The sequence below is a fragment of the Miscanthus floridulus genome, chromosome 8 (genome assembly GCF_019320115.1).
Source record: "Miscanthus floridulus cultivar M001 chromosome 8, ASM1932011v1, whole genome shotgun sequence".
Classification (NCBI taxonomy): domain Eukaryota; kingdom Viridiplantae; phylum Streptophyta; class Magnoliopsida; order Poales; family Poaceae; genus Miscanthus; species Miscanthus floridulus.
Window position 1 is genome coordinate 6466244 of NC_089587.1, and position 11521 is coordinate 6477764.

At 48.8% G+C, this 11521-nt stretch overlaps 1 protein-coding gene across 8 annotated transcripts; it reads left to right on the forward strand.

Annotated features, from left to right (window-relative positions):
* Window positions 1-118: 118 nt before the first annotated feature.
* LOC136475584 (putative pentatricopeptide repeat-containing protein At1g56570) lies at window positions 119-10060 on the forward strand. Of its 8 annotated transcripts, XM_066473099.1 has the most exons (6): window positions 5994-6535; window positions 7944-8246; window positions 8421-8722; window positions 8854-8965; window positions 9050-9110; window positions 9264-10060. In XM_066473099.1, the coding sequence occupies exons 2-6, from the start codon at window positions 8173-8175 to the stop codon at window positions 9645-9647; spliced, it is 933 nt and encodes a 310-aa protein (XP_066329196.1). In that variant the 5' UTR covers window positions 5994-6535; window positions 7944-8172; the 3' UTR covers window positions 9648-10060. The 8 variants fall into 8 exon arrangements, with proteins under 8 accessions (XP_066329191.1, XP_066329188.1, XP_066329192.1 ...); XM_066473098.1 differs by having other exon boundaries at window positions 5996-6535; window positions 8430-8722; window positions 9050-10052; XM_066473096.1 differs by having other exon boundaries at window positions 5997-6535; window positions 9050-10050.
* The last annotated feature ends 1461 nt before the right edge of the window (window positions 10061-11521 follow it).

Sequence of the window (11521 nt, forward strand, 5' to 3'; positions counted from 1 at the left end):
ACGACACATTTTTTTAGGAACACGGAAGCTTTTCAAGATTCCTGTGTTCCAAATTGTTGCCAAATTCTTTTTTTTTTGGCAGGTTAGAACAAAATCCAGTAATGCATCCGCAGTTGTATTTCCACTTTTCCTGAGAATTCGTACAAAATCCTGGTGAATTTATGCGTTTTCAAACAGATCACAACACAGTTTCAGCATAAAAAGTTATGACAGATTTCATTTGCAATTTCATTGCTGGTTGCTGCCATTAGCAAATGTGCTGGAGTACTAGGATAGCACTATAGTATAGCAGACTGGCAGTTCGAAAAAGCGCGCGCGGGCTTCTCCTTGGCAGGCTGGATGCCGACGCCGCCGCCGCCGCCGCGGTTGGCGCGAAACCCCGCCGCCGTCGTCCACGCGGCGCTCCTCAGGGCCTCCTCCTCTGCCGCCTGCCGCCTGCCTCCCCGCATCTCCTTCAACTCCCTGCTCGCGGCCGCCGCGTCCTCCCCTGACACGCGCCTCCGCGCGCTCGCGCTCCCGGCCCTCGCGCTCGCCCACGCCTCCGGCCGCGTGCCCCTCGACTCGTACGCCCTCTGCTCCGCGCTCCGCTCCACGCCCACCGCCGCGGAGACGCTCCACGCGCTCGCGGCCAAGTCCGGCTGGTTCGGCAGCGTCTTCGTGTCATGCGCGCTCGCCGCGTCCTACGGCGGGTCCGGCCGGTACCTGGACGCCCGGAGGCTGTTCGACGAAAGTCCCGCCAAGAACGGCGTCTTCGGGAACGCCGTTCTCTCTGCTTACGTGGGCGCGGCCAAGTGGGCGCCCGTGCTGGGGTTCGCGAGGAGGTTCTCAGAGCTACGGCTGCCTGTCGACGGGTACACGATGACGGCTGTTGTGCGGGCATGCGGTGAGGTGGCAAACGCTGATCTTGGCGTCGAGGCTCACGGGCTTGCGATCAGGAGGTTGGGAGGTATAGAGGTGGACGTGTTCTTGGTCAGCGCGTTTGTGGACATGTATGCCAAGTGCGGGCTTATCAGCCAAGCGGAGCTTGTGTTTGGCCTTGCACAGCAGGAGAGTGGTGGCAGAGGTGACGTTGTGCTGTGGACGGCCATGTTGACTGCCTATGCACGGCATGGACAGTGCAAGGAGGTTATCCAGATGTATGACCTGATGGTGGCTTCTGGTGTCTATCCGGATGAATTGGCCATGTTAGCTGTGCTCTCAGCCTGCCAGCACGCTGGGGAGGTGGTCAAGGGGCTCAACTACTTTGAATCCATGCACACAGATTATGGGTTGGTGCCCACACCAGGGCACTACGGTTGTGTGGTCAACATGCTGTGCCAGGCAGGGGAAGTGACCAAGGCGTGGGAAATTGCCACCAAGGATGGCTGTGATCGTGCAATCAGCGTGTCAACATGGGGGGCACTGCTCAGTGCTTGCCAGGCGTGTTTAAATGTTGAGGTCGGGAGAATGGCAGCTCAGAAGGCAATCGAATTGGACCCTACCAATGTTGGGATTTACATTGAGCTGTCAAATTTGTATGCAAGGGCTTGCTTGTGGGACGATATGGGCCAGCTGCGTGAGGTGATGATGGAGAAAGGGTTGGAAAAGGATGTTGGATGTACTTGGGTTGAGCTTGGTTCATGAAAGAACTTGAAAATGCTTCATGTTGATGTATGATCTGTTAGGTTAGAGTTCTTAGGCATATTCATCAGATCGGGATGTATTGCATAGGAATAGAGTATTCGGATTTCACAGAGAGAGAGAGAGAGGGGTGATAGGTCGCAAACCATCGAATGCCGTAGTTGTTGAAGCTCCGGCCGGGGTTTCGTTGACGGACGCCATCTGCGCGCCGGCAGCGACGGTCGGTGGAGAGGGAGTCGGCGTTGTGGCGTCCTCGGCGGCGGCGTGTGCGTCGGGTGGCGTTGCCGGCGTCGGTGGTGCTTTCCGTCGCTGGCAGCGCCCCTACTTTCAATCGGGTCTAGGGTTAGGATGTCGGTGGGGTGACTGGCGGCGTGGTGAACCTCGTTACCCGAGCCCCGGCCCCCACCTTTCCTTTATAGCGCTGTGCGACGGGGGCCCACTAACCATATAGGGTTGGGCGCCCCCGATCAGGGCGCGAGGACAAGGCCCAGTTAGGCCGTTGGGCCTAACTGGTGGGAGATCAATCCTAACATTCTCCCCCTTGATCTCTCATCTATTCTTCGTTCTTTAATTTCATACTCAAAATTTTCAATTCATATTTTTCTTGCTTCCATCCTATTTCATTACAGATTAGTGCATAGAACTGTCCCATCGTCACAACAATTAGTGCCGTTAGACTAACGGCCACAATACACTTCTCCGTTTTGAAATGTAAACTTTCTTTGGGCCCTTCATATGTTCGGGTATCATAGGCTTTCCCTTAAACCTATGCCGGCTACGTGTTCTCTGAACACGTTGGGTGGTAAGCCCTTTGTGAGCGGATCCGCGAGCATTTTCTCTGTGCTTATATGCTCAAGATTTATTATATGATCCCGAACTTTATCTTTCACAACATAGTACTTTATGTCAATGTGTTTGGCAGCACCACTTGACCTATTGTTGTGAGCGTACTGTACCGCTGGATTGTTATCACAATACAATCTCAGTGGTTCATTTATATCATCAATCACTTTCAATCCAGGTATGAATTTCTTCAGCCAATTCACCTGCCCCGTTGCCTCATAGCATGCTACAAACTCGGCATACATTGTCGAGGATGTAGTCACGGTTTGTTTGGAGCTTTTCCACGATATAGCCCCTCCTGTGAGAGTAAATACATATCCCGACGTGGATTTTCTTTCATCTCCCGCATAATCAGAATCTGAATACCCCTCTATCTGCAGGGAATCAGATCTTCTATACGTAAGCATGAGGCCTTTCGTACCCTGCAAATAACGTAGGACTTTCTTCACTAATTTCCAATGTTCAATTCCTGGATTCTTTTGATGTCTGCCAAGTAACCCGGTAACAAAAGCTAAGTCAGGGCGTGTACACACTTAAGCATATTGTAAACTTCCAACAGCTGAAGCATACGGTACCGCTTTCATTCGGTCAATTTCATATTGGTTCTTGGGACACTGATGTTCCCCAAATCTATCGCCCTTGACTATAGGAGCAGGTGAAGGACTGCACGCATGCATACTAAATTTCTTCAGGACCTTTTCTATGTATGCCTTTTGCGATAATCCTAGAATTCCTTTTCTCCTGTCTTGGTGAATCTCTATTCCCAAAACGAACGAGGCCTCACCGAGATCTTTCATATCAAAGTTTGAGGACAAGAATTTCTTCGTTTCCATTAGTAGATTGATATCACTGCTAGCAAGCAAGATATCATCCACATACAAAATTAGGAATATGTACTTTCCATTCCTGAACTTTGCATAAACGCAATTGTCCTCAATATTTTCTTCAAACCCAAAACCTTTTATCGTTCTATCAAACTTCAAATACCACTGTCTTGAAGCTTGCTTCAATCCGTAGATTGATTTCTTCAGGCGGCATCCCATATTTTCCTTTCCTTTTACGACAAAACCTTTCGGTTATGCCATATAAACATTTTCTTCCAAATCCCCATTCAGGAAAGCCGTGTTTACATCCATTTGATGTAACTCTAAATCATAGTGGGCTACAAGTGCCATTATAATTCTGAAGGAATCTTTACATGAGACTGGAGAAAACGTCTCATTGTAATCAATCCCTTCTCTTTGCATGAAGCCTTTCGCCACGAGTCGCGCTTTAAATCTTTCTATATTCCCTTGGGAGTCATATTTCGTTTTGTAGACCCATTTATAGCCTACTGTTTTGGCTCCTTTAGGAATATTTTCTAAGTCTCAAACTTTATTGGTACTCATTGATTTTAATTCATCTTCCATGGCCTTAAGCCACTTTGATGAGTGGTCGCTTCTCATGGCTTCTTCAAATGAGGTGGGATCATCCCCCATCTGACATTCTTCTGTTTCATAAACTTCATAGTCATCAGTAATAGCTGATCGTCTTATTCTTTGAGACCTTCTAGGTGCCTCCGGCACTTGTTCCACATTGGGCTATTGTTGTTCTTCCTCATGTGCAACATTTGGTTCTATAGTTTCCTCAAGGATAGGTTCCTCAAGGACAGGTTCCTCATGTTCATTCATTGTCGCCATGGGAGAACTTGCAACAGGTGTTGGCACTACAGTGTCCTGCACTGTCTGTGCAATAGCAACAGGTAGCGTGAAGAATGGTTCTTCAACCATCGGAGTGGGTACATGTACCCGCTTCTCCTGTAGGCTGATTTCTCGTGCTACCATGCTCCCCCTGATCATGTTATCCTCCAAGAACATAGTGTGTCTTGTTTCTACAATCTTCGTATGTCTGTCAGGACAATAGAAGCGATATCCTTTCGATCTTTCTGGATAGCCAATAAAATGGCAGCTGACTGTCTTGGAGTCTAACTTTCCTATGTTTGGGTTAAACACTTTTGCCTCAGCTGGACAGCCCCACACACGCAAATGGTTAAGTGAGGGTTCCCTTCCTGTCCATAATTCATACGGTGTTTTAGGCACCGATTTACTTGGTACTCGATTAAGTATGTGAATGGCGGTTTTCAGTGCCTCCATCCATAAACTAATCGGTAATGTGGAGTAACTCATCATGCTTCTTACCATATCCATTAAGGTACGGTTACGTCGTTCAGCCACTCCATTCTGCTGAGGCTCCCCCGGTGTGGAGTACTGAGCAACTATGCCATTTTTCTGTAGGAACCTTACGAATGGTCCAGGAATTTGGCCATATGGGGTATGTCGCCCATAGTACTCTCCACCTCGGCCTGATCGTACTATCTTTCATTTTCAGCCCAGCGCGGCCCAGCTCGCCCAACAGCGCGGCCTGGCCAGCAGTGTGCGCTGCAGCGGCCCAACACGGCCCAACGCCCGCGCGCACGCGCTGTCCCACGTGCCTAGGCCATACCCAGGCCGCAACCTGGGCCTGGGCCGGCAAGTGCGTCGCGCCCGCCTGGGCCTCGACTTGGCCCAGCGCATCTCGGGCGTTCAATCTGATCCGACGGCCGAGCGGCCGTTTCGCGCGGATCAAAAGGCTCGCCGCGGCCGGCGCCCTAGAAAAAAACCCTAGCCATTTAATTCGGTCTCTCTCTCTCTTCGCCTCACTGCTCTCTCTCTCTTCTCCTTCAGCGCAGCGCAGCCGCAACCGAGCGACGACGAGCGGAGCGGGCAGCCATGGCGAGCCTTGGCGCCGTCGTCGGCCCCCTCGCCGGCGCGCGTGCTCCCCCCCCGGGTGAGCACGCCGCCGTCGAGCGGCCTGGCCGCGGCGCCCCTTGGCCGAGCCCAGCGAGCAGCGAGCCGAATCGGCGCTTCTTCTCCCGCGCCGGCGATGAGCCGGTTCGGCTCTTCTTCTCCCGCGCCGATGGCGGTTCATCCGACGCACCCTAACCCTACCCCTTCTTTCCCCTTTCTTTCTTTGAGTTGTTCTTTTCGGGTTTATCCGAATGGGGAAAAAACTAGGGTTAGGTTTAGGGTTTGTTCTTGCCGATTCGGGTTAGGGTTTGTTCTTGCCGATTCGTTTTGTTTGCCTTTTATTTCTTTCTTTTCGTTCATCCGAATGGAAAAAAATGGGATTAAGGTTAGGGTTCGACCCTTCTTCTTTCTTCTTCCCCTTTTTCTCTCTTTCGGATTTGCGTCTAGGGTTCTCGGAATCTGACCCTCCCTTTTCCCCTTCTTCAATCCCTTGTTCAGTTTTGATTTTGGGAATTAGGGTTAGGTCTTAGGGTTCGGTTTTCTACTTTCTTTCCCGATCCGCATCAGATCGGTCGGTTTCACTTAGCCGATCTGATTTCTTGTCGAACCGTGGCTCCGGTACCATTGTTAGGTTAGAGTTCTTAGGCATATTCATCAGATTGGGATGTATTGCATAGGAATAGAGTATTCGGATTTCACAGAGAGAGAGAGAGAGGGGTGATAGGTCGCAAACCATCGAATGCCGTAGTTGTTGAAGCTCCGGCCGGGGTTTCGTTGACGGACGCCATCTGCGCGCCGGCAGCGACGGTCGGTGGAGAGGGAGTCGGCGCTGTGGCGTCCTCGGCGGTGGCGTGTGCGTCGGGTGGCGTTGCCGGCGTCGGTGGTGCTTCCCGTCGCTGGCAGCGCCCCTACTTTCGATCGGGTCTAGGGTTAGGATGTCGGTGGGGTGACTGGCGGCGCGGTGAACCTCGTTACCTGAGCCCCGGCCCCCACCTTTCCTTTATAGTGCTGTGCGACGGGGGCCCACCAACCATGTAGGGTTGGGCGCCCCCGATCAGGGCGCGAGGACAAGGCCCAGTTAGGCCGTTGGGCCTAACTGGTGGGAGATCAATCCTAACATGATCCAACCATTATGATTGGAGTTGTGGGAGGCTATTTCATGTTTGGATAACCTGCCACATCCATAGAAACCAACCTTTTCTGGGACAAAAATTGGAAGCACAATCTTTCTTTGCAGTCGAAATTAAGATAGCCATGGAGGAATTGTAAGTGAGATCAACAGTTGCCACATTTTCTTCATGTCTGAGGTAAATTGAGATGTATCACTGACTCACTGTGCAACAATGCACTTACAATCATAACAAGTTGCCAACTGCATTGTTTCGTGTAAATAAGATATCATCATTGCGCTGTGACAAATAGACATAATGCTATGCATTTTGATTTTTGACACATTGCCGTGATTTTTTTCTGACTGGAACATGATGCCCTGGTCTGATAGTTTTATATTTGTAATAAAGTGAATCTAAGGTTAGCATGGTTGCTGCTATGTGTGCTCATACTGGAACATGTTTGTTCCTAATCTGTGTGCTCCTACCTGCAATTTTTATCTTTGAAGTGGCTCTTACCAGTGGCGGACCCAGAAATTGAGAGCAGGGTATGCCCATGGCAAGAAAATATTTGGATGAACAATACAAAACATTCAGATGAGCTTAGATAAAAGATACATATAGTTCAAACTAAATTTGTTTCATAACAAATTGAGATTACAAAATATCGGAAGAAAATTACAATTAAATTTTAACTCTTCGATCCCTCATTGCTTGATAGCAACCGATGATGTCATGATCTTTGACTTGCAAAATTACAAAGGGAGGGATTTGATTTCTAATCACCTCTGCTCTGAGTTGAAGCAAAGAACTCCAATCGGCCAATCGGGTGGGGCACTGGGGCGGCGTGGCCGCGCGGGGAATGGGGCGCGGCTTGGCCTGGCCGCGACGCCACGTGGGGCGCGCCGGCGACACGAGCGTCCGCGCGGGCGACAGGGGAGGCGTGGGCGGGGTGGCGGGCGGCCTGGCGCCTGGCGGCGACGCGGCGAGCGCAGTGGCGTGGCGAGCAGCGGCGGCGAAATCGGAAGAAGCCTAGGTCGAAGACTCGAAGCGATGCCTGCTGGCGGTGGTCTGACCGTCTGATGGATTGGGGGGAGTAGGGAGGTGTGTTGGAAGGCTAGATGGGCCATGGGCCGTTCGGATTGGCATGGCCTGTGGGCTGGTTTCAAGTTGGACGCGAATTGCAGCCATAAAATGGCAAAGAAACGTAATTTTAACACCTTGATTATTTTATACATGTATATACCTCAGATACCTATTAAAATTTTTTCCAAAAAAGCAGGGTATGCCCGGGAATACCCGGGCACAACGGTAGGTCCGTCCATGGCTCTTACATTCCATAGATTAGTCCCACCACATCAAAACTGAAAAACTGGTGATTGCTACAGTAACCAAAACCTTTTCTTTTAGATGCATTAAAATTGTACTGAATCACCTAGACGATACTAGTACCAAAAGTCGGCCACCCAGCCTGAATGATTAAAATGAATTACTATTCTTTTGAGAAAGAAATGAGCAGACACATATGGAATTGAGTATCTTTGATTTTAAGCAGTGTCAACTTGAACCGATGACCTTTGCAAGCTCTCTCTTGCTCTACCATCAGGTGTTCCTGGAAGGGTTATTCTTTTTCTAACAATCGATATAGTTAAAATTTTGGCAATGGAAGAGAGACAACCATAACTCTGGCATATATCAGAACTGAATTTATGTGGATGCACTGTCCGGCTACTAATGCTATACTTAGCAACTCGTGTTCCATGGATCTGAAAATATTGATACCCAAGAGACAAGAAAGAAGCAGCACCAGGAATCTCTCTTTTGGCAGATAAAGCATGGTTATTCAATTCGTCTTGCGCAAGCAAGAAAGCATATGCATGTGCCAAAGCATGTCAATTATGACTCTAAAGTGAGGTTTAGAACTTTAGATCACTGTTAAATGAGTCCAGTTCTATTTGGGAACCTTGCAATTTTCCAGAAATCAGCTATTCACCTTCCTTGCGCTGAGGAGAGACACTCAGTTGGACCATATTTTTACTATGCTGGAAAAATTTGTGGATAACGTTCTCACTGTTGCTTGCAGGAAACCCAGAAAAGGCCAGGCTGGCAACCTTCCCCGAAATGATACCTACAGCTTCAGAAGCAGGCCAACCCTAACTTCACTTCCAGGACAGGAATCGAATTGGAGGGAGCAGAAACAACCTTGGTATGATAACAAGGAAAGGAATGCATTCCAAGCTTGCACTCCTTTTGTTCTGTGGGACTATATAAGCACTCAGTCTCAGGTACCCTTGCTTCTTGTGAGCACACGCACGCACGCCCTGATCAATCACCCTGCTGTTGGACCAAAGATGGGTCTTAACTTCAGTGTCTTGAACAAATTCGGTAATTTTCCCTCAATCATTCCTTTATTTGTTTGTGGTATGATGCAATATGCCCGAGGGATCTACCTAAAGAAGTTGGGGACTATGTTTCATTTTAGAAGGAGAATTGACAGTTTGTGCTCTCGTTCTCAGGAGTCCCAGGGCTGAGCGCGGCAACTACCAAGCAAGTTTATGAACGGCATTTCGCAAACAAGGACACTAAGGAGTTTAAAGATTTCCATATTGCTTACGTCGAGTTCTGCAAGTGGGTGTCCTTGCTGTTCTGTGGTTTTCCACTCCTGCCCTAGCACTTCATCACAAAATTAAAAGACTTCCTCGCTCCCTGCAGGTATTTCAACACGGTAATGCCCGGTCAGGATTTCGACACTCCATCAACTACGGAGATTCAGGTAATAATCAATCCAAAGTCCATACGTTTCTGTGGGGAATATTATGTATATATATACAGAGTAGTAGTCCCATGTGTAAACGTCCAGCATGGAATGCATATAGTAGCTAGACTAGCATCTCAACGCACATGGCATGCATGCGTTGCAACGCAGAAATTTTTTGACGACGTGTGGAAGCCGGAGAAGAACGAGGAAGAGAGGAAGAAACTGTTCCTCGAGTTCATGAGGAAGAACGTGAGGCAAGCGAAGGTGAACGACAGCTTCTTCATCGCGGCCGGGCTGGCGGTGCCGGTGGCGGCCGTCGTGGGCAAGAGGGCCAGCGGGCACATCCCCTACGTGAAGAGCGTGAGGCTGGACCTGGTCCCCAACGTCGTGTTCGTGCCGTTCGTGACGCTGCTCGGCATCGTCGGCGCCACCGCGTGGCAGATGGGCAACAAGAGCGCTGCCGCCAAGGAAGACGAGGAGGCGAACGAGGAGGAGAAGAAGACCAGTAAGCGCGCGGCGGAGCAGCAGAAGGAGCAAAGCAAGGCGCCTTGACTTGTTTATGTATATGTATATGATCTCTTAATGCGCTTGAAAATAACATGCATGCATGGATGACTGATCATCACCCACTCACTCATCAATAGCCAAGGGATTTATTTATTGTTTGATGAAGCATTTTTATGGTGCACAGCAGCATAAATAATGGATCTATCTCATGGGTACAAAATGTAAAGTTGGGCGTTAATTATACATATTTTATGTTCCTTCTGCTTGTGTCGTCATTAACACGAGTGTTTTGAGCGACATGCATGTTCTGGCTGGCAAAAGCTGACAAGTTATTATGGGTTGAAGCAAGAGACAGTTGAGATACCTTGCAGAATAGCAAAGGTAGCCCAACCCGATTGCAAATCAAAGATCAATCCATGTCTTGGACAACACTTCACTTCATAAATTCTATCATTCCTGGCTGATCGACAAGTTATATACAGAGGCACTTAGGCAGGTTTATATGTGCACAAAGGAGAAAGATAAATTCACTACAGCCTCAAATTCACATCAGAAAGTGCTCAAATTCACTACACCCTCTGCTCAAAGAGCCAGATCTACATCTGCACTTTGGGCTTGTTTTGTTGGAGCCTTCGCTTGAGAGCCGTAGAACTGTATGATACCGCTTATAAGCCGCTTATGACTAAAATAAGTTGAAATCAAAAGTCAAATCGTACATTTTTCAGTTTTTTTTTTCTCTAGTACATCACCCATTAAACTAAAACTCACAGAAGCTGGGCCATACCAGCTTACTAAGCCTATATGGACTAGTTTAGCCCCCTGAATGGTTGCATGCCCTGATTGTGAACAATGTTTTATTTATTTTTGGTAGAACTTCTCTTTATTCCAATCTCATCATTGGACAAACTATCTTTTACCCCCCCCCCCCCAAAAAAAATTAAATAATGGTTCTAGAATATCACTCTAAACTCAGTTGAATGAACATGCGTAAGCATGGACTATGACATGTACACAATATAAAGTTATAAACTAAATGATTAAAAATGTATATTTGTATTGATTAAGCTACCATAAGAGCATCTCTAACACCTATGCCGCCAACAAATTAATGTTCTATTTGGATGCACATAGCTAATTGTTAGCTAGCTAATTTTTAACCCAAATTAGCTCTAGCTCGGGCTAATTGTCGGTGTTTCGAGTTACCACCGACGAGTAAATTTGTATTATTGTACGTCTGGCTCAGATGATGTGCTTAGAGGACACGAGATTTATATTGGTTCGGGCAGAAAGTCCCTACGTCCAGTTCGTCGCTGTTGCTCGTATTACTAGCACCGAAAGTTTGTAGTAGGGGTTACAAATGGGCGAGAGAGGAAAATGATCCCAAGTCTCTGGTGAAAGGAGTGAGTGGGTGCTGAGAGCTCGATCACTGCTTAGCTGTGCGTTCGTGTCGTGCTATTGTGCGGATCTGTATCGGATCTTGATGGGTCGATCGGTTCGGGATCCCCTTCACGGGTCGCCTTGCTTTTCCTTTTATAGGCTAAGGGAAAGTGCGGGTTATAGCGGAGAAAAAGGAGAAGAACGAGAGAGAGAGGAAGGCCTCTAGGATCGTCAGGTCCTTCTTCTCCTTCATGCGGGTCCCGCCGACCCTGTAGATGTCAACAGGGACTGCTCCACGTCGCGGTCCTGTCCGTCACTAGCGCCATGCGCAGACGTCATCCGCCGGTCATGGCGCTCCACTCCGTCTTAGCGGACGTCATGGTAAACTGACGCGCCTGTCATTGTTCGTACGAGGGTTAGGCAGAACAGCATCGGTATGCCCGATGCTGTTCTTGATGTGAATCCTCAGGTATGGCCCGTCGTGACCGCGGGTTACATCGGGGCGTGCCGGTCTCTTCCTTGGTGTCAGAGTTTTGACCCAG

What these genes read in the sequence shown, in the direction of transcription:
- LOC136475584 (XM_066473095.1), top strand. Translation starts at nt 340, where the DNA reads ATGCCGACGCCGCCGCCGCCGCCGCGGTTGGCGCGAAACCCCGCCGCC.